This window comes from Marmota monax, unplaced genomic scaffold (genome assembly GCF_021218885.2).
Source record: "Marmota monax isolate L192 unplaced genomic scaffold, Marmota_monax_Labrador192_F-V1.1 WCK01_AAM20220418_F8-fsc00237, whole genome shotgun sequence".
Lineage (NCBI taxonomy): Eukaryota > Metazoa > Chordata > Mammalia > Rodentia > Sciuridae > Marmota > Marmota monax.
In genome coordinates this window covers 877,364-896,284 of record NW_026694627.1, presented here as the reverse complement: position 1 = coordinate 896,284, position 18,921 = coordinate 877,364, and the positions used below count along the sequence as shown (strand labels likewise).

The 18,921-nt window shown below is 55.1% G+C and overlaps 1 protein-coding gene across 6 annotated transcripts in view; it reads right to left on the bottom strand.

Moving 5' to 3' along the window:
- The window catches only part of Mlxipl (MLX interacting protein like), a 33,050-nt gene that overhangs the window by 3,594 nt on the left and 10,535 nt on the right, over positions 1-18,921 (bottom strand). For 3 of the 6 annotated variants that reach the window (XM_046422728.1, XM_046422730.2, XM_046422729.1), the window contains exons 1-8: positions 13,511-13,844; positions 9,479-9,585; positions 5,805-5,887; positions 5,504-5,593; positions 5,174-5,218; positions 4,612-4,813; positions 4,420-4,500; positions 1,211-1,380 (exon numbers count right to left, since the gene is read on the bottom strand). In XM_046422728.1, coding sequence (XP_046278684.1) covers positions 1,211-1,380; positions 4,420-4,500; positions 4,612-4,813; positions 5,174-5,218; positions 5,504-5,593; positions 5,805-5,887; positions 9,479-9,585; positions 13,511-13,797 — 1,065 coding nt within the window. In that variant the 5' untranslated portion in view covers positions 13,798-13,844. Of the gene's footprint in view, positions 1-1,210; positions 1,381-4,419; positions 4,501-4,611; positions 4,814-5,173; positions 5,219-5,503; positions 5,594-5,804; positions 5,888-9,478; positions 9,586-13,510; positions 13,845-18,921 lie in introns of those variants that run through there. The other 3 variants (XM_046422732.2, XM_046422731.2, XM_058572224.1) reach the window with 3 other exon arrangements.

The following is an 18,921-nucleotide window of genomic DNA, read 5'->3' as shown; positions in this document are numbered from 1 at the left end:
AATGATCCCTGCCTTTAAAAACAACCCCCACCCCACACACAGAAATTATAATCTAATGGGAAAAAGGAGTAGACTACATTTATGCACAAATTAGGCAAAATCATCAGTCTCCCTGCCCACTCATGCATCTGCCAAATAGTTTATCCATTCGTCTACTAACTTAACCACCAACCCATCTGGTAACCAACCCACTAATCCATTGTTTGTCCATCCATCCACTTGCTCATCCACCAATCCATCCATCCATCCAACCTCCACCTATTTCTTCTGTCATCTCTGAGCTACTTCATCTCCCTATCACAAAGCAGCTTCCTAGGGATGGAGTCATGGCTAATACCCGAGCCACCCATATTTCCTTCACTCACCCACCAGCCCATCTGTAATCCACCCAGCCATCCACTCGCCATTTGCATTTTCACCAGCCATTTATTCACTCACCAGCCCATTTATCAATCTGTGGTGTCTATGAACCCACCCACCAGCCCACCCATCCAACCAACCGCTTATCTACCTGTTCTCACCTACCCATGCGCCATCATTGACAATGCAGTTGTCCACTCACCAGTACACCCATCCATTCACACACTCATTCTCTCTCTTGTTCACTCATTGGACAAACATTTACTGAGTGGTGCCCTGTGCCTGGGCTGTGCGAGGTACCATGATGCAGAGGTGAGCAAAAACTAGCCCTTCCAGGAGGGAGCTCCTGGCAGAGGAGACAGACCCCTCAGTGACCAACTAGGATAGTGCCTCAAAGTCTGAGATTGGAGGGAAAAGCCTTCTCACACAGAAACAGGAGCGTGACCTCTGAACCAAGAGGTAGACTCACTGTTTCCTACATATCTGTGAACTTCCTGCCTCCGTGCTTTGGTTCCTGCTGTTCCTCCCACCTGGCTTGCCCTCTCTGTCTCCTCTGTCCACACCTGAGGCTCACAAAGACTCAGAACTCCCTGCTCTCTTCCAGAAAGCTCTCCAGAGCAACCCAACCCCAGGTGGTGCCCAGCTCTGTGGTTCTCATGCCCTGGGCCTTCCCCCACCTACACCAGTCCAGTTTTGCTGCTACATGGCCCTCCCAGAGTCTCTCTGGATTGGCCAGCTCAAGACCTGGATTTCAGGAAGTTCCTGTAGACAGCCTGGACATGGGCAGGGCCACAGCCAGAGCCAGCTCTCAGGTGAGCTGGGCATGGTCGGTGGGGTGGGGGGAGCTCACCTGCAGGCGGTTGTGTCCCGGGAGGTGGGTCATGATGGAGGGGGCTGGGGGTGGCTCCGGGACGAGGATCCCGCTGCTGAAGAGAGAGTCAGCCACGGGGCTGAAGCCGGGGGGCTCTGGGAAGTTTGAAGATGTGGGTATCTGTGGGGGTCTGTAGTTTGTGAAGAAATCTGCAATTTGGACACACAGGGTGGCAGGGTTAGGGCTCAGGCTGGCCAAGGTGGGGTGGGCGCTGGAGGGGGAGAGGGGCTTCCACAGGAGTTTGTGAAACCAGGAGTTTCTGTCTCGCTTGGGGAAGCAGACAGAGGCTGGGGCAGGACAGGGCCCCAGTGGATAGAGCAGGGGTCGGGGAGTGAGTGAGCAGGGACCCAGGGTCCCCCAGAGAGCCCCCACTAGTCCCAGGAGAGCCCCTTCCCCACCCCATCCCCTTGCCTGCTCCCCTTACAAACTCTGCTGGAGGTCTGGAAAGGGTGGCATAGACAAGGGCCAAAAGGGCAAAGGGTGGGGTGCCGGGAGGAGCTCCCGGGTGGCAGGAGTTAGGGGTGAGCTAGGGGTGAGCTGGTCAAGAGGTCAGTGGGTCAGGGAAGGTCAGGTTTCTTGGAAAGCCAACAGGTAGGGCTGCAAGAGCAGAGCCCAGGAGGAGGAGGCAGGGTGTGACGGGGTGACAGGGCCCAAAGTGTGGTCTCAGCCTGGGCTGAGGAGCAGGGGGCGCTGAGAAGCCTGGAAGGGCTGGGGAGGCGGGCAGCCGGATTGTTTGGGGCGCGGGTTGTGTAAGTCCTGGGCTATTCTGGTTTTGGGAAGCAGCTGCCTGTGGCCTGACCACATCCCGGGCCTGGGCGCCACCCGCCCACCCGCTCCCTTCCGGGCACCTTTCTCTGACCCTGACTGGCCTGCGGTCTGTACCAGCTCTCAGGGCTTCTTGGGCTGCCAGACCTGACCCCGCCGTGGCAGCTTCCTATAGGCCTGGGATGGACCCTGTCCACTCTTTCCCTTCAGGGTCCCTGGCTAAGGGAGCTGGTCGGGCCTCTTTCCCAGGAGCCCCCTCTCAGGAGATCAGATGCAGAACCTACAGGAGTCGTGTGTGTGTGTGTGTGTGTGTGTGTGTGTGTCTGTGTGTGTCTGTCTGTCTGTCTGTCTGTCTTAGGTGATTCTGCTTTGCCAGAAGGCATAGAACCTAGGGGTCAGCATCAGTCTGTGGCCACGTCTGAGCCCTGAGTCCCTGTGGACCTGCCCTGAGGCAGCAGGCTCAGCAGTGTTACCTACTCTCTGCCCACATCTGTCTTCTCAGCATCTGGTTAGAAGGCAGCTTCCTCACGATGCCCCCTTTCACGGAGAAACTGGATGGACCAGGTGGTGGTCACTGATCCTCCACCCCGGCTCCCGACCATGGGCCTCATCACTAGGCCACTTGAGGCCCAGGGCTTTAGAACCAGCTCACACAGAGCCTCCCGCCCACTGCGCCCACGGAGGCTCGGGCATGGGGTGGCAAGCCCCGTGCATTCCTGAGGCACAGTCTCCCTCTTACCCGAGGCTTCCCATGCCTGTTCCCACCCTGGCTTGAGAGAAGCCACTTCCCAGCCTTGACCTCTCATGGAGCCCATCCCTCCCTCACCTCTGCTCCCCTCCCTGGCCTGCCCTCCTTTCCTGGAGCCCCGTCCTCTAGCTACCTCCTGTGCCCTGCCCTCACCTAGCCTCCAGTCTCCATGGAGTTCTGTACCCTCCCTGGGTTCTAGTCCAGCCTTCCAGGAAGGGGCTCCTGGGGACAATTGGAGTATGAGCCCTAGAGCCCCCATGCTCCCTGCCCTCCGGGTGCAGAGACTTGAGAGGGCCACACTAGCCCTGCTCAGCATGACCAACAATTGCCCCCACCCAGCTGCTACCTTGGACTGAGAGAAGCCGGTGCCCAGCCCCAGTCTGTCTGGGTCTCACCAGGAGCCTCGAGGGACCCAGCTGGGCTCCTACCTGTGGTGGGTGCTTGGGTACCCAGGCAGGGCTGCCGCCCTCCCAGGCTGGTCTGCTCCCAGGGCACTTCCATCCACTTCTGCCCCCGGCAGCCCCCACCCAGCCCAGGGCTGGGGCAGGGGTAGGGGTGGTTCCTCATTCCCTAATCCCCGCCCCATAGGCCTCCTCCTCTTGAGTGACAGGCCCACGACCCTGTGGGGAAGGAGTTGGGGGGGTCACTGAAATTAAGCCTCTATCCCAGGGACCCTCCCTCTTTCCCCTGGCCTTGAGTGAGACAGCCTGAGCTTTGATGTTTGTCTAGCCCCCAAAATGGCTTTGGGGGCTCCTAAATGCATGCATATAGGGAGCAGTCTGCAAGATCTATAGCTCAGTGAAAAAAACAATGTGAGGAAGAATCTGCTGTGAAAACAGAACCAGATATTGTCCACATTGGCTTATACGGACATATCTCTATCTCTGGAAGGACACCAGGGCCAGGTGCAGTGGCACACACCTATAATCCCACGCAGGGGACCGTGGTGGGAGGATTGCAGGTTTGAGGACAGCCTCAGCAATTTAGCAAGGCCCTAAGAAACTTAGCAAGATCCTATCAAAAACTGCTGGGCAAGTAGGTCAGTTCTTGAGTTCAATCTTCTGTACCAAATTTTTTAAAAAAGGATGCTAAGACATGATGACTTCATGGCCCTGGGTCAGGAGAGGAAGCAGGGAAACTACTTTCCAAAATGCTTTGCAAGGTCTGATGGTTGGAATTTTCCTAAAAATACTACAGGAGAAGGAGGGGGAGAGTGGCCAGGTGAAACAGTGGCCGAGAGCTGGCAGGTCGGGATGGAGGCCATGTGGGGTTTGTTGACAGACTCTCTCTCTACTTGTGTATGTTTGACATGTTCTTTAATAAATACTTTTTAAAAGCATTATGTAAATAATAAACAGACCCAAACAAATCAAGGTCCCTTTTCCCTCCGAGAAAGTCTGGCATGCTCTGCTTTCCTGGGAGCCCCTGGAGCCTGCAGCTTCAAAGTCCCTGCTCTCCTGGTCCCGAATTTCATCTGGCATTGAGCTAATGATAGGCCACACTGGCTGTATCCTAAAGCTGGACAAAGGAGGGTCAGAAAGATGCTTCAGAAATGACCCAGACCATCTGCCCTCCCAGAGGGGCCTTGCACTGGCCTGGGGTCTCAGGGTCACCCTGAGACTTTCCTTCACTGACCCTGCCCATCTGCCTCACCTGGGGGAGGGGTCTTCCCCACCTGAGATCTCCATGAAGTCATCCAGGCTGGGCTGCAGAGGCGTCAGGTCTGGCTGGATCATGTCAGCATTGCCGACGTAGGCTGGAGGGGCAGAGAGACATCAGGAGCGGCGGAGGGGCAGGAGCGCCTGCACCCCTTCCCCTGGCCATCCTGCCGCCCTCCCCTGCCTCCTGCCTGGACGCAGGCCCTCACCGTCCTCGGGGGGCAGCTGCAGGGGCGAGGGGCTGGGCTGTGTCATGGTGAAGAGTGTATCGGAGATGTCTGACAAAAAGCAGTCTAGGTCCAGCAGCTGCCGCCCACCAGTCTCCTCCTCGGGGCCCCCCAGCAGCACGGGCACCACGCTGGAGAAGAGCTGCTCGCACCATCGCTCTGGCGGCGGCCACCCACCTTCCGCCTAGCGAGATGGAGCGGTCACTGACCAGCCAAGCAAGTCACCCCTTGCTTGGGGATGAAGTGGCCCCCGGCCGAGGGCCTCTCTGAGACACACCACTTCACCTTCCCTGGGCACCACCAGGTTTGCCTCCTGGAAGGCCAAGGTCAACTCATCACTCTCCAACAACTTCCTCCAGGAATCAGACCAGGATGGCCAACACCCTTATCAGAAAAGATAAGGGTCTCTTCCTGCGATCTCTGTTTTTCCCGGCCTGAACCACTTGCACCCCCCTCACAACCCACCCTCACCCCCAGACGCTGCCCTGGCTAGCTGGGTGGAAGCAGGCAGATCCCAGTCCCCACTGGACTCCCAAGCACCTACCTGCTTGGGGGCCAAGAGATCCCCTTCTCTGCTGGACTTTCGGAGCTGCAGGGACACAGAGATGGACGCTGGATCCCTTGCCTCCTCCCCTTAGTTCCCCCGTCCCCAACCCCATCAATGGGATCCCAATGTTTCTCCCAGGGCTCCCCAGGCTGCAGCCACCCAGAGTAGGCAGTCTGCGAGGAGACCATGTGGCCACACGGTGGCGATGTCAGCCTGGGTCTGAATGAAGGGAGCAGGGGTCGGGGAGCCCCTCCAGGGCTATCCAAGAGTCTGTGGCCAGCAACCGCAGGAGAAAGTCCTGGGGCCATCCCTGGGTCCCTCACTGACCCGCTTCTTGTAGTAGATGCGCCACTTGTGGTACTCGCGCATCACCACCTCGATGCGCCGCTTCCAGTAATTCCCTTCCAGGACGACAGCCTGGGGAGGGTCAGGGGACAGGGCTCAGTGGGAAGGGTGACATCGTGACATCGGCACCCTGCTGCCAAGTTCCCAACTCTCATCCAAACCCTGCCCGCCAGGCCAGCCGTTCCCACCGAGCGCGAGGAAGGAGGGAGGGCTTTTTAAAAAAAATCTGGAACAAGAGATTGGGTAGGTGGATAGGTGGGTGGCGGCCATCAGCCTCAGCTACCTCGGGTTTCCGGTGTTCGTCAGCCTCTGGCCCCTGCAGGGGTGTCACGAAGCCACAGACCGGGCTCTTCCTCCGCTCCACATCTGAGAGAAGGGGGCCAGGTGAGGGGCACTAAGCTCCCTCATACCCCGCCACGGGGATGGAGGGCGGGAGAAACTGGGCCTCAAGTGACACCCTATGAAATCCTGCCTGGACTTTGAGACTGGATTAAGTGCTGCCTCCAGGAAGCCTTCCTGCTTGCCCTGGCCCTCTGGGATCTTCTTTGCCCTCTTTGGGAGCTTGATAGGGGCACAGGCAAGGTTTGCTGAATAGATTGTGAGGCCACAAGTCACAGGCAGGGTCCCCTGTCTCTGGCTCCTTGGTATGCACACTCCCACCTCAGAAAACCAGCCCTGGCCCACTTTCTCCCTGCCACCTCCCTGAGCCCTTGTCCAGCAACCTCCACACCTCTCTGTCTCCAATCCTGACCTCTCCTAGGTCCTTTCCTTCTGTCTCAGAAGCACATTCCAGCCCCTTCCTATTTTTTGGTCCTAGGGGTTGAACCCAGGGGCACTTAACCACTGAGCCATGTCCCCAGCCCTTTAAAAATATTTTGTTTAGAGACCGGGTCTCTCTGAGTTGCTTAGGGCCTCACTAAGTTGCTGAGGCTGGTCTTGAATTCTTGATCCTCCTGCCTCAGCCTCCCAAGCTGCTGGGATTACAGGCATGTGCCACTGTGCCCAGCTCCCAGCTAATTCTCTGTGTCTTTGCACCCCTTTGCTTTGCTCCCGAGCTCTGAAATTGTCACTTGTCCCTCCACTTCCACACCTCACTCTCATCTCCACCTCCTGAAACTCAGCATCTGCCCCACACCACTGGATCCGTCCCCCCAGACCTCAGTATGCACCGCCCACCTCCTCCAGGAGCCCCCCTCTGCTCTCCTGCCCCCTCACCTCTGGGCACTGTCTCCTCTGCGGTGCCACCCCAGCCTCTCTCATTGCCCCCTTCCAGCTCCAACTCCATATCCCAGCTGCCTAGGGACCCTCAATAAGGATGTCCCAAAACTTGCCACAAAAGTTCCCCACCAACACCCAGCATTCCAGTCTAATGCGTGGACAGACCACATCAGTTCCACAGGACCTGTGACATTTCTTCCACCGTCCCTCCCCTCCCTCTCCTCTCTCTCAGTTATGCCCTGGTCTCAACTGGACTTCCTCGACTCTGGGGCCCACCTGCTTCTCTCCCTTCCCATCTCCTTCATAAGCCCCATCTCGGAGGCGCACAGCCTACGGTCTACCAGGAATGCCCATTCCTCCTCTGCCCACCCATCGGGGCAGCCCCTCCTTCCCCAAGCCCCCATGGCCATGTCTTCCCGTGCTCCACCCTGCCTGTCAACCCTGTGCAGGTTTGCCTCCCCTGGGACAGGGTGGCACCCAGCAAGCCTTTGTTAGAGGGAATCGGGCTGGGACGTAGCTCAGTGGTAGAGCTCTGGCCTAGCATGCCTTGGGTCCACCCCAGCACTACCAAAATAAAACAAACCAAACAAAGCAAAGGTGACCCTTGCAAAGACGACGATCACCAACTCCTCAAGAGGGGCCAGTTCATGAGGACCTATCTTGCCTCAGCCAATTTTCTCTGGGACAAACATGGACATGGAAGTTGGGGACCGCTGGAGTGTGACATTCATTAGGACTTTTGGCACCATTTACAAAGTCCTGCCCTCAAGGATATTCTGCATAGTGGACGCTCATTGGACTGGAGGAAGGGCTTGGTCCTGGCTCCTGAGCCTGGCTTGGACAGGAAACAAGGGACCTTGGGTGCATAGACTCCCAGGGGCTTAGAGCAAGGAAGGCTTTGAAGAGTGTCTGTCCCAAATGAGAACATGACCACCAGGAAAGGTTATGTATGTCCAGGGCCCCCAGAGGATCAAGGTTGAGTGGCCTCTCCTGCCTAGCCCGGAGACCCTGTGCTCTGGACAGAAGGGCTGTGACAGTGTGGCTTCCTGGGGCTGGGGAAGGCTTTGTTTGGTAAGTTTGTTCCTTTGCACCTTTGCTGGGACAGATGCTGGGACAGGGATACATGGTTGAATCAGGGCGCTCTCAGCTCCATGGAGAGATAAGGAAGTAAACAAACACAGCACAGATAGTGCAAGTGGAAAGTCCTTCTCGCCTGCCCAGGAGAGGTGCAAAGTGCCCTGGGAGCTCGGAGGAAACCAAGACGCTCTTCAAGCATGGGAGAGCGAGTGGCGGGGCAGAAAGGAGGGACCCCGGAGGTCAGGAGGCTGCTGAGGGGCAGCAGGGCCTCCCCTACTGGGGACTAAGGCGAGACGCTGGGGCGGGTGAGCCAGGCAGCTCTCTACCTGTCTGCAGCCCACCTTCAAACCTTTGGTTTTGGAGGAAGAGGGGGTTCCTGACACATGCTGCCACCATGATCCAATAATAATGATCAAACCCAGCTACTCATATCCAGGGAGTCCCTCTGAGTACAGGCTCCCTGCGGAGGTACAGACGGCCTCACTGAAATCACACAGTAAACTGGTGCTTGGGACCTGTCATTACACCCATTTTTCAGATGAGCAAGTTTTGGATCTGGAAGGCTGGCGATTTCCCTGTGGCCACACACATAGTCAGGACCTGCTGGGACTCCGTTCAAATCCAGCTCTGTGCCATACAGAACCTGGGGTCCCTCTGGCAACTTGTACCATAGCTGGAGATCAGTGGCTCATCGACAGAATGGGCACCATCATACCCCTCACTCAGAGTTGCTGGAAAGCCCTGACTAAGAGGTTCTATGATGGTGCCTGGCACAGAGATGAAGGAAAGCCAGAAAATGACACTCCCTCTGCTTGGAGGGGATCCACAGAGCCAGCACAGAAGACCGTGTGTGTCCCTCCTGGGCTGTGTGTTCCCAGCTCAGAGCTGCCTTTGATCTTGCAGCAGGACCTAACTGAACTGGACAAGGTCCTGATACTCAGCTGACTGATCCCATCCTCAGCCTATGCTGCCCTGCTGCACAGGGGACTGTCCCTAAATGGATAAACATGACCTCTTCAGGTATATAACTTAATTCCAGGCACCTTCATATCTATTGTCTCCACATCGACCATGAAAGGTAGGGTTGGTGCTCTTATTTTATAGATAAACAGGTTCAGAGAGGTTAAGCCTCTTGCCCGAAGTTACACAACCAGCAAGGGGCAGAGACAGGGTGAGAACTCTAAGGCCAGGGTCACTTCCACCACCCTATATGGCTTCTCTGGATCCCATCTACCAAATACCTGCTGGGTATTCAGTAAGGACTTCAATAAAGCTGGTGGAGACCCCTGCAAGACCTTCCTCCGTTTCCCCATTCATAAAGTGATGCAGTTGGCGGAGAGGATGTTTATTTAATACCCTTCTTTAGCCTGGCATTCAAGGCACCTGACTCTACTAGTGGGATCCAGAATGGGCCTTGAACTTGGCCCATAATCTTAGCCTACCTTAGTGCTTCCAAGGGGTGCCCTTTGGTTTCACAGTGGTCAGCACCCTCTGGGACACATTCCCCAGCACCCTCTGGGAGTCAGAAGTTCAGACATCCCAGTCAGGGGGAGCTCCCCAAAACGCCACAGCGCTCTGCCAGAGCTGGCTCTGAGGGCCCCCGGGGGCTTTCCCTGTAGAGCCCTCTGGCTGCGGACAGGCCACTCCACGGTGCCCACTCACACTGGATATACCAGGCTCTCCAGATGGCGTTGTTGAGGCGGATCTTGTCTCGGCAGAGCAACTTGAGGCCTTTGAAGTTCTTCCACTTGGGAGACACCAGCTTGCCGCTGTCGGGGGAGAGGATGGGTCAGGGTGGGGTGGGGATGGAAAAGGTGGGGGACTCCTGCAGGAACTGGCTCCACCCTCTTCCCATGCACTAGGCATGTGTGGCTGGCTCTCCCAGCCCTGCATCCAACCTGCTGGAAACTCCTCGAGTCAGACCTTAAAGACTGGGCTCTATGCCGTGTTCCCCGCAGACACCAGCCTGTCATCCAGGCTGACCCTTGCTTATCAGCATGGTGATAAGAACAACTGCATCCTCCTGGTGGCCTCACAGGCATCTGTCTTGTGGACCAGCTGGGGAGGGTCGCCCAATTCTTTTCCTCTTCCTTCTTTTCTTTTTTTTGCAGGAATTGAGCCCAGGGCTTTGCACATTCTAGGCAAGTGCTTTACCACCGAACATTCCCAGCCCTTTTTATTTTTTATTTTCAGACAGGATCTCTCTAAGTTTCAGAGGTTGGCCTCAAACTTAAGATCCTCCTGCCTCAGCCTCCTGAGTACTTGGGACTACAGGCATGAGTCATGATGCCTGCCACATTTGTGTTTTCTTTTCTTTCTTTTTTTTTTTTTGGTACTGGGATTTGAACCCAGGGACTCTTAACCACTGAGCCACAGCCTCAGCCCTTTTTATTATTAATTTAGAGACAGGGTCTCACTAAGTTGCTGAGGCTGGCTTTGAACTTGTGATCCTCCTGCCTCAGCCTCCCAAGCTGCTGGGATTACAGGCGTGCACCATGGTGCCCATTTCTTATTTAATAAGAGTAAGAGATGACCCCGAGGGACAGGAAAGGAAAGACTTTCTTGGTCTCACTGGCCCCTTTGGACCAGGAGAGGCCAAGGGCATGAGGACAGTGTGCCAGGATGGCGAGGAAGACTCTTCCCAAGGGGTAGCCTCAGAGCAGCCAGGAGCCCTTCACACTGCCCTTTAGGTGCCCATCTCCAGCCCCGGGTTGGTAGTGTGTACTGAGCTGGATGGTGTGCCCTTCTTAGGGCCACAAGGGCCCACAGGAAGGTATAGAAGACAGGGCATTTTAACTCTGAGCCTAACACCAGTTAGTGGTCCATTAAGTCTGCAGGGCGAAGGGCTCTATGCAGATGATGGTTTGACTCAGGGTCCTGCTGGACACAGGCCAAATCTATCACCACCAGCAAGCTGACCCAGGAGGTCAAGATGCTCTGGGACACTAGACCCTGTGGGGTCTACAAGCCAGGTTTGCATACAAGTCCCTCTGGCTCACCTTCTGCAACCCTCGCTCAGATGGGGAGACCCCGAGCCTTGCAGAAGGCCAGGCAGCTCTTTCCAGGGGCCCCTCCATCCTCCTGGGGGTGACAGGTGGCAGTCTGACCCCTCAGCTCTTCTCTCTATGGCACCTTGGGTGCATGGATCATTGGGTCTCCTCTCCTCTCTGGTCTCCAAGCTCCTGTGTTTGCTTTGGGGTAATGATGGCTGCTGGGGGGAGGAGACTGTCACCCCAGAGTATAACAGGCCTCATTACCCAAATAAAGTATATAGCCAGTGCCCTAGCCTGATGGCTGGCCCCCTCTGTCCTGCAGTTGGATAAACACCATCTGTCCAGTAAGAAGACATGGCTGGGGGTGGGGGGACTCTGCCCCCTCCTGGGCCAGCTTGTTTTGTCCACCCAGGTGGGGGAACTCCTGAGTTTGTTACCCCTGCCCGTATCCCAGCAACCTCCCAGCCCCGCGTGATCACCCAGTGCCTGCCCTCCACCATCTCCCTGCTGAGGTGTGTGGCCCAAGCAACATCTAAGCCTGGGAGGAAAGCATTTGGTTGGTTGGATGTGAGGGGTGGGACCCAGCCTGGTGCAAAAGCCCTGGGATAAGGTTCAAGAGCTTCTTGTGACCAATGGGAAGCTCAGAATCTCAGGGATGGGATGGGGAGAGCCTTAGAACTTGGTTCAGCACCCCACCCCCGACATGGAGGAATTCCCTTGAAAGTAGCCCTAACAGGGGTCCTTTTTGCTGCCCCACCCTCCGGAGGCCACTCTTTCCCTAGCTGCCCTGCTCTGACCATGAACAAGTGCTTTCTTGGAGTCTCCACAACTTGCCTCCCTGGGGCTTCCACCCACGAAACCAGGGAACACAGGCTACTAGAAAAGTCCTCTCCCTGCCCACACTGCCCTGAGGAGGGTGAAAGGCAGCAGGCTGTTCTTCTCAAATTGGCCTGTTTCTCCCACCACTTTCTGGAGCCCCTGCCTGCCTGGCTGGTCCCTTTCCATCCAGCTGCTTCCCTGGGACACTGCTTCTGCAATTCTGGCTCCTCCAGGAGATCTCTGTAACTGCAGGTCAAACACTGTCCCAGTCTGAATCCCAGTTTTTTCCTATACCAAATGGGGAAACCGGAAGTCTCCTCTGCTGACCCACCCCCATCCTCGGTGCTCAGGCTGGCACCCACGACAGGATAGGGAGATTTAACATTCTGTGCATTTGGTGGGGAAAATCCAGCAGCTCTCTTCACCTCAGCCGCCCCCAACTGGGGTTATATCAGCCTCCAGCCCGCCTCTTAGGGGGCAATTTGGGGGTATTCTCTGTCCCTCATCTTACCAACCTTCCCTTTCGCCCACCCATAGTCTGGGCTGAGGGGCGGAGGTTACCCAGCTCATGTGGAGCTGTTGTGGTGTAAGGGGTGTAAAATGGGTGGGAAATGAAGACCTTTAGGGGAGCGTGGGAAGAAGGGGGCACATCCAGTGTCCTAGGACCTCAGATGTTTTTTCCCTGGCCGTCTCGTGATGTCCAAATGGGGGAGGGCAGAAAGGGACGGGAATTTGAACTTTCCACATCGGTCTAGCGCCCTGGATGATCAGGTTGCAACATGACCTGGGCCCGAGGCCAGAACTTGTGGGCCAAGGTTACTTTGCCTCCAGCCAATGGGGTCGCGCGGCTCGGTGGCCACCGGGTAGGCAAAACTCCTTGGCAATCCGCACCCCAGCTCCAGCTCCCTGTGGGGCGGCAGGTACCGGTCTGCAGCCAGGGCTTCTCTCAAGGGGAGGAGGCGCCGCGGAGGAAGAGGAATATTTGCACAGAGAAGAGATCAAGGCCGCCGATCCCCCTTTCTCCTCTCCTGTTTTCGGTTGATAATTTATCCTGGCCCCTCGGCTGCAGAGAACTTTGCTCCAGGGCACTGAGCCAGGACCCCAGTTCGCGCCCTCCTCTGGGACACGGGTGTGGAGAGGGAACCGGGTGCGGCCTGCGCGTTCTGTGCCGCGCTAAGTAGGGATCCCAGACTGCTTTAGGCGCTCTGCTGCCCGCGGCCACCCGGGTCTGCAAGCCCTGGCCTCCCCCCGCACCAGCCCCTGCGGCCTACAGCACCCCCTGCCGGGCCTCGCAGGGAACTTTTAAGGCTAGCGCCTCTGCACGCTCCGGCACCCTCCTCCCTCCACCCTTGACCTAGCAGATAGAGAAATGGGGTCCCGGCAATTGGGGGAAAGCGGATGAGAGACTGGTTCAGTTTCAGTGGACGGTGGCTAAGGACTGGAACGACTACGGGCACTGGGAGTACCAGTGCAGGAACAGAGGGGTCAATGGGCTGCTGGGGAAGGGCGTCAGGGCCACATCTGATCGGGTGGGATGGCCCTGGTGAAGCGGGCCTACGGTCCTGGGAGCGCGAGGGACGCCTGGCATTTCTCTGCGGGGAGAGGAGCCGCGACCTGGGAGACAGGCCTGGTGGGGGCCTACCGAGGGCAAGCGGTCCGCGCTCTGGGAGGAGGTGACGTGGTGCGGAGTGTACGGGTCGGTCGGAAGCCAGTGGGCAGGGTCGCGGCTGAGGACACTCAGGGTTGGGAGAGTGGGAAGCCCAGGTTGTGGCCGGAGTTTCCCGGCGCAGCCGGGGACCAGACTCGCGTGGGGTGCCCAGGGCCCCAGCACGCAGTCCCGCCACCGAGAGTAGAGGCCGTCGGGCTCCGGAGCCGCCCTCACCTGTAGGCCAGGCTCAAGCACTCGAAGAGGCGGGTGAGTGTGGGGTCGATGCTGCGCGGCCCGAAGTCGGAAAGCCCGACCGGCCCCTCTTGGTCGCGCCGCCGGGTCAGCGAGTCGCTGTGCGGCGACGACACCATGAAGTGCCCGCTGTGGATGACCTGCGAGCGGAGCAGACCGCCCGCGCTGCGACGGGGACTCGGGTCCTCCGAGTCTGTGTCCGAGTCCGAGTCCGCGCCGGGGTCGACCCGTGGGACCTGCAAGCCCGTGGTCAGACCTGCCAGCGCCATGGCCGCTGCCGCTTGGCCAGCGCTCTGCAGAGCCACTTGAGCGCTCAAAGTGCCGGCCCGGCCTTATTAACATAGCCCCGCCCTTTCTCACGATAGGCCGTTCGAGGGGGCGGAGCCTCTGAGCCCCGGGGGGAGGGGGGAGGGGGGAAGGGAGCGGACCCGGCGGGGCTTATATTGGCGCAATCGATGTCCCAGGTGTGAGTCCCGGGATCCCCTCGTTGAGGGGTCTGTCCCGACCTCCCCTCTGTCCCTCCCTTCTGATTTGACCACTTGGAGTCCTCATGGAACCTCCCCTACTTCTCCCAAAAGGGTTCTCAGAAAAGTCGATCATCACACCTCGGTGCCTGGTTTCGTGCTTCCGGGTGGCTTCTCCCCCTACCTAACTACTGTCCATCTACCCGACCTCCCTGATCTCTTGGCTTCTGACCCCTCACGGCCCTCCAACAGCTGAAAGATTCACATCTATGATTGGCATACTTCGAGGTTCCCTGGTTGTGAGTCCTGAGAGGCTCAGCAGGACCATTACCAGTGGTGGGTAAGGGGGAGCCTTGGCCACCGTCCCCTGGACATCCCTCAGGAAGCACTCAGCGCAGAAGCATCCCCTCCTCTCACTGACGCTGAGGTCCAGCTTTTGTTCCTACTTCTGAGGATAGAAACCCGGTGGGAGCATTCACATCTGTCACCTTACTGGAGCATGGGGGTGGGGGTAGGAAGTAGGACCTCCTTTTTCTCCCTTCCCTGTGCTCCCAACTCAGGGGCCTTAGCTCAAGCAAAGACCCCAAATAATCCTTGCTCTGCCACTAATTCCATTAATGACCTTGGGCAAATCTGTCTCCCTGGTCACTCCACCTGTATAATGGGGACACTGAATTCAGCCATTTCTTAGGATCTGGAAACTTGACCCTTGCTTCAAAGTTCAAAGTCTTTGCTATCAGTGTCCCCAGCTCCCCCTCAGCATTCCTCCCTGGCTTCCTGTCCCCAGCAGTAAATCTCAGGATTGTCCTCCTTCAGTTTCAGAGACTTTCCCCTGAGCTGGGTTTGAGTGGAGTGGAAGGATTATGGGTGAGTTCCCTCCCTCGCCCTTCCCTTCCCTTCCCCGGTCATTAACTGCCAATCAAGAGCCCTCTGCACTTCTGCCTGATGACACCTTGGGAGGTCTCATACTGAAAAGACACGTTCTGCCTATGAAATTCAAAACAGAACAATACCATAGTACACAATAAATGTGAGAATGTCCACAAATTCTGACATGTCACAGTTGGTTTAGGGTGGCCCTGCCCAGATGGCAGCACAGCTAGCCTGACTCCTCTCTCACTGCCTTTCCCATCTGACCCCTTCTAACCATGGCCTCTCAGACAACAATTCTGGTTTACCGTCCATGGAGGTGCAAGACCAGCCCTGACTGGGGTGTGAAGAGCCGGCTGTTCCCAGTGGACCTGCTTGACACCATGTGTCCCTGCATCCCAGCCTTGGCTCTCAGTATTCCTCCCCCACACTGCCTTCCCATCAGGATACATCCTTGAAGTACCACCTCACACCTCTTCTGTGGGTTCTCCAGGTAAAAATCGAAGTCTCCCCCAACCCTTGTGCCAGTCCATCCAAGTCTAATTTCCTTCTGTTCTGCATTCACAGCGAGGGGTGCACGGGTTTCTCTTTCCCACTAGATGGCAAATTCCTTGGAAGCAAGAATCACATCCTGCTTCTCTCTATGGCCCATTTTCCCAAGTGCACATGGGTATTTGTTGAATGAATGAGTGTAAACTGCAGCTGTCTGCTAGGTGTGCTCTGTCTGTCCATCCATCCGTCCGTCCATCCATCCATCCATTTATCCTTCTCTCTTTTTTGTGAAGGGGTTAACTGGGGATTGAACCTTGGGGTGTTTAACCACTGAGCCACATCCCCAGCCTCCCCCTTTTTTTTGAGACAGGGTCTTGATAAATTGCTGAGCTTGGCTTTGAACTCATGATCCTCCTGCCTCAGCCTCCTGAACCACTGAGATTTCAAGCGTGCACCAATGCACCTGGCCTATCCTTCTCTCTTTTTTCTCAGGAGGGAGGATTGAACCCAGGGATGCTTTATCACTGAGCTACATCCCCAGCCCTTTTTACTACTTTTTATTTTGAGACAGGATCTTGCTAAATTGCCCAGTCTGACCTCAAACCGTCAATCTTCCTGCCTCCTGCTGGGATTACAGGCGTGTGACACTGCGCCTGGACCATCCTGTATCTATCCCATCCTTTCATCTATCCATCTATCTATTCACCCATCTATCTTATCTATCTGTACACACACACACACACACACACACACAAATGTATTAAGTGCATCTTATGTGTGTCCAAAACACATACTTTTGGAAATCATGTCAAACACAGTTTGGAGGGATATCTAAACACATTAATTTACCCACAACTTGGCTTTGCTTTAGAGACAAGCAGTGATGTTAGTATTTAATTTTTGCTTTTGCAAAAGTAAAAAACTTTAGAAAAGCAATAAATTGGCACTTTAAATATCCATAGAAATAGAAAGCAAGTTAGCAATTGCTGAGGGTTGGGGCCAGGGAGGGGGGCCTGATGGCTAATGGGCTAGGAGTTTCTTTCCAGACTGAACCACTGAAAAGGGGTGAATTTTATATTTTGTAAATTATATCTCAGCTGGATGTGGTGGTCCACACTTGTAATCCCAGCAATTTAGGAGGCTGAGGCAGGAGGATCACAACTTTGAGGACAGCCTTGACAACAAGACCCTGTCTCAAAATTAATTTTTTTTTTTTGTACCAAGGATTGAACCCAGAGGCACTTAACCACTGAGCCACATCCTCAGCCTTTTAAAAATATTTTATCAAGGGACAGGGTCTCACTGAATTGCTTAGGGCCTCACTAAATTGCTGAGGCTGGCTTTGAACTCTCAATCCTCCTGCCTCAACCTCCTGAGGATTATAGGTTTGTGCCACCACACCTCACACACGTGGCTATTCCAGTCCTATCTAAAGAAAAAAAGTTTTTATCTGAGTGTGGTGGTGCATGCCTGTAGCCCCAGAGTCTGAGGAGGCTGAGGCAGGAGGATCGCAAGTTCAAAGACAGCTTCAACAACTTAGCAAGGCCCTAAGCAACTTGGCAAGACCCTGTCTCTAAATAAAATATATATAAAAAAAGGGCTGGGGATGTGGCTCAGTGGTTAAGGTCCCCTGGGTTTAATCCCTAGTACCAAGATAAATAAACAAACAAATAAAATAAATAAAAAGAATTGAAATGTATAGCTCGGTGGTAAAGAGCCCCTGGGTTCAATCCCCAGTGCCAAAAAAAAGCGGGGGTGGGGGGAGAAGAATAAGTCATATCTCAAAAAAAAATGTAAGCACTTTTACACATGATTCTCAACTATGTGAATATGTGGGTATTTTTACAACCATTTTATGGCAGGGAAACTGAGGTTGGAAGAGGTAAAGTGTTCTAGAGGTCTGTAGTAAAACTGGTGATAAATAACTAACATTTATGGAGCACTTACTAAGAGATATTGAGAATCATCACAAAAGCCACATGACTTTTCTTCTCTCTTTCTTTTTTTTTTTGAGGGTGGGGGATACTGAGGATTGAACCATGGGGTGCTTTACCATCGAGCTACATCCCCTCTCTTTTTATTGTTTATTTTCAGACAGGGTCTTGCTAAGTTGCTCAGGCCGGCCTTGAACTTGTGATCCTCCCGCCTCAGCCTCTCAGTAGCTGGGATCACAGTGCCACCTCTCCTGGCACACATCATGACTTTTAACCCATTTTGTAAATCAGGAAGCAGGCTTTGCTGAAGGTCGCATGTTTTGTTTGCTTCTGGCTGCAGGGATCCAACCCAGGGCCTCGGACAAGCAAGTGCTCTACCACTGAGCTACACCCCCAGCCCTGGAGGTCACATGTTAAGGAGACGGCTAGGATCCAAAGGCAGGCAATCCGATGCCAGCTCCTTATTCAAGAACTCATTTTCTCAAATTAAAGGCTTGCCTGCAGTCCCAGCTATTTGGGAGGCTGAGGCAGGAGGATTGCCTGAGGCCACGAATTCTAGACCAGCCTGGGCAACATAGTGAGGCCCTGTCTCAAAAGAAAAAGAAAAGGAAGAGGAGGATGTGAGCAGAACCTCATCTATTACTATTGCTTGTATAACTTGGCACAGCCACTTTGGAAAATATTTGGCAATAACCCCTAGGGACGAACGTCTACCTACCTAATGACCCAGCAATTCCTCAGAAATATGTGCACATGTCCACTAAAAGACACCAATAACACGCACAGGACTATTTAAGGTAGCACTTCCTTAGTTTTTGGTACTAGAGATTGAACCCAGGGCTGCTCCACTACTGAGCTACATTCCCAGCTCTTTTTATTTTATATTGAGATAAGGTCTTGCTAAATTACCCGGGCTGGCCTCCAACTTGCCATCCTCCTGTCTTAGCCTCCAGCCCTGTTCTTATCAGCCCAAAGCTGCAAACAACCCAGATGTCTGTCCACAGATGCGCAGATCAATGCGCCGCTGCACAGCCACTCTGCTCTAGAAGGAAATGCCGCCACCCGGGGGCGTCTCACTCACAATGTGTTGAGCAAGAGAAGTGTGAGATGAAAGCCACGTGCTGTTGATTTCCTTTATATGAAGCTCCAAAGCCCGCATTCGTACAGAGCTCTGCGGTGTTGGGCTGCGTTGAGCTTTGGGGTGACCAAGCCTTTTGGGGGGCTGCTAACATTTTGTTTATCTGAGTTTGTGATAAACATGGGTGGTTCTCTGGAAACATTCATTGCTCTGGATATGTTTTTTACATGTATTTAGACTTAAAGGTGGTTTTAGAAAAGAAATCATGTTTGCGTGCGTGCGTGCGCGTGGGCATGTACCCCCCCCCCCCCCACACACACACAATATCAACCCATCTATTTCCTGAATCACCTTTACAAGGTGCTGGTGGCATGACGGGTATTTAATGGATTGTTTCCCTTAGCTATGGCCACCTCTGCTCCTGTCCTGGTGTGGGTCCAGGGCCCAGCCTGCCCCCCTCCTTCCTGGCCCTTGCTCCTGTGTGCCTGTCTGGCAGTCTGAGATTCGGTGGTCTCCTCACCAGTGGGAGCACATCAACATCAGGAACATGACCTC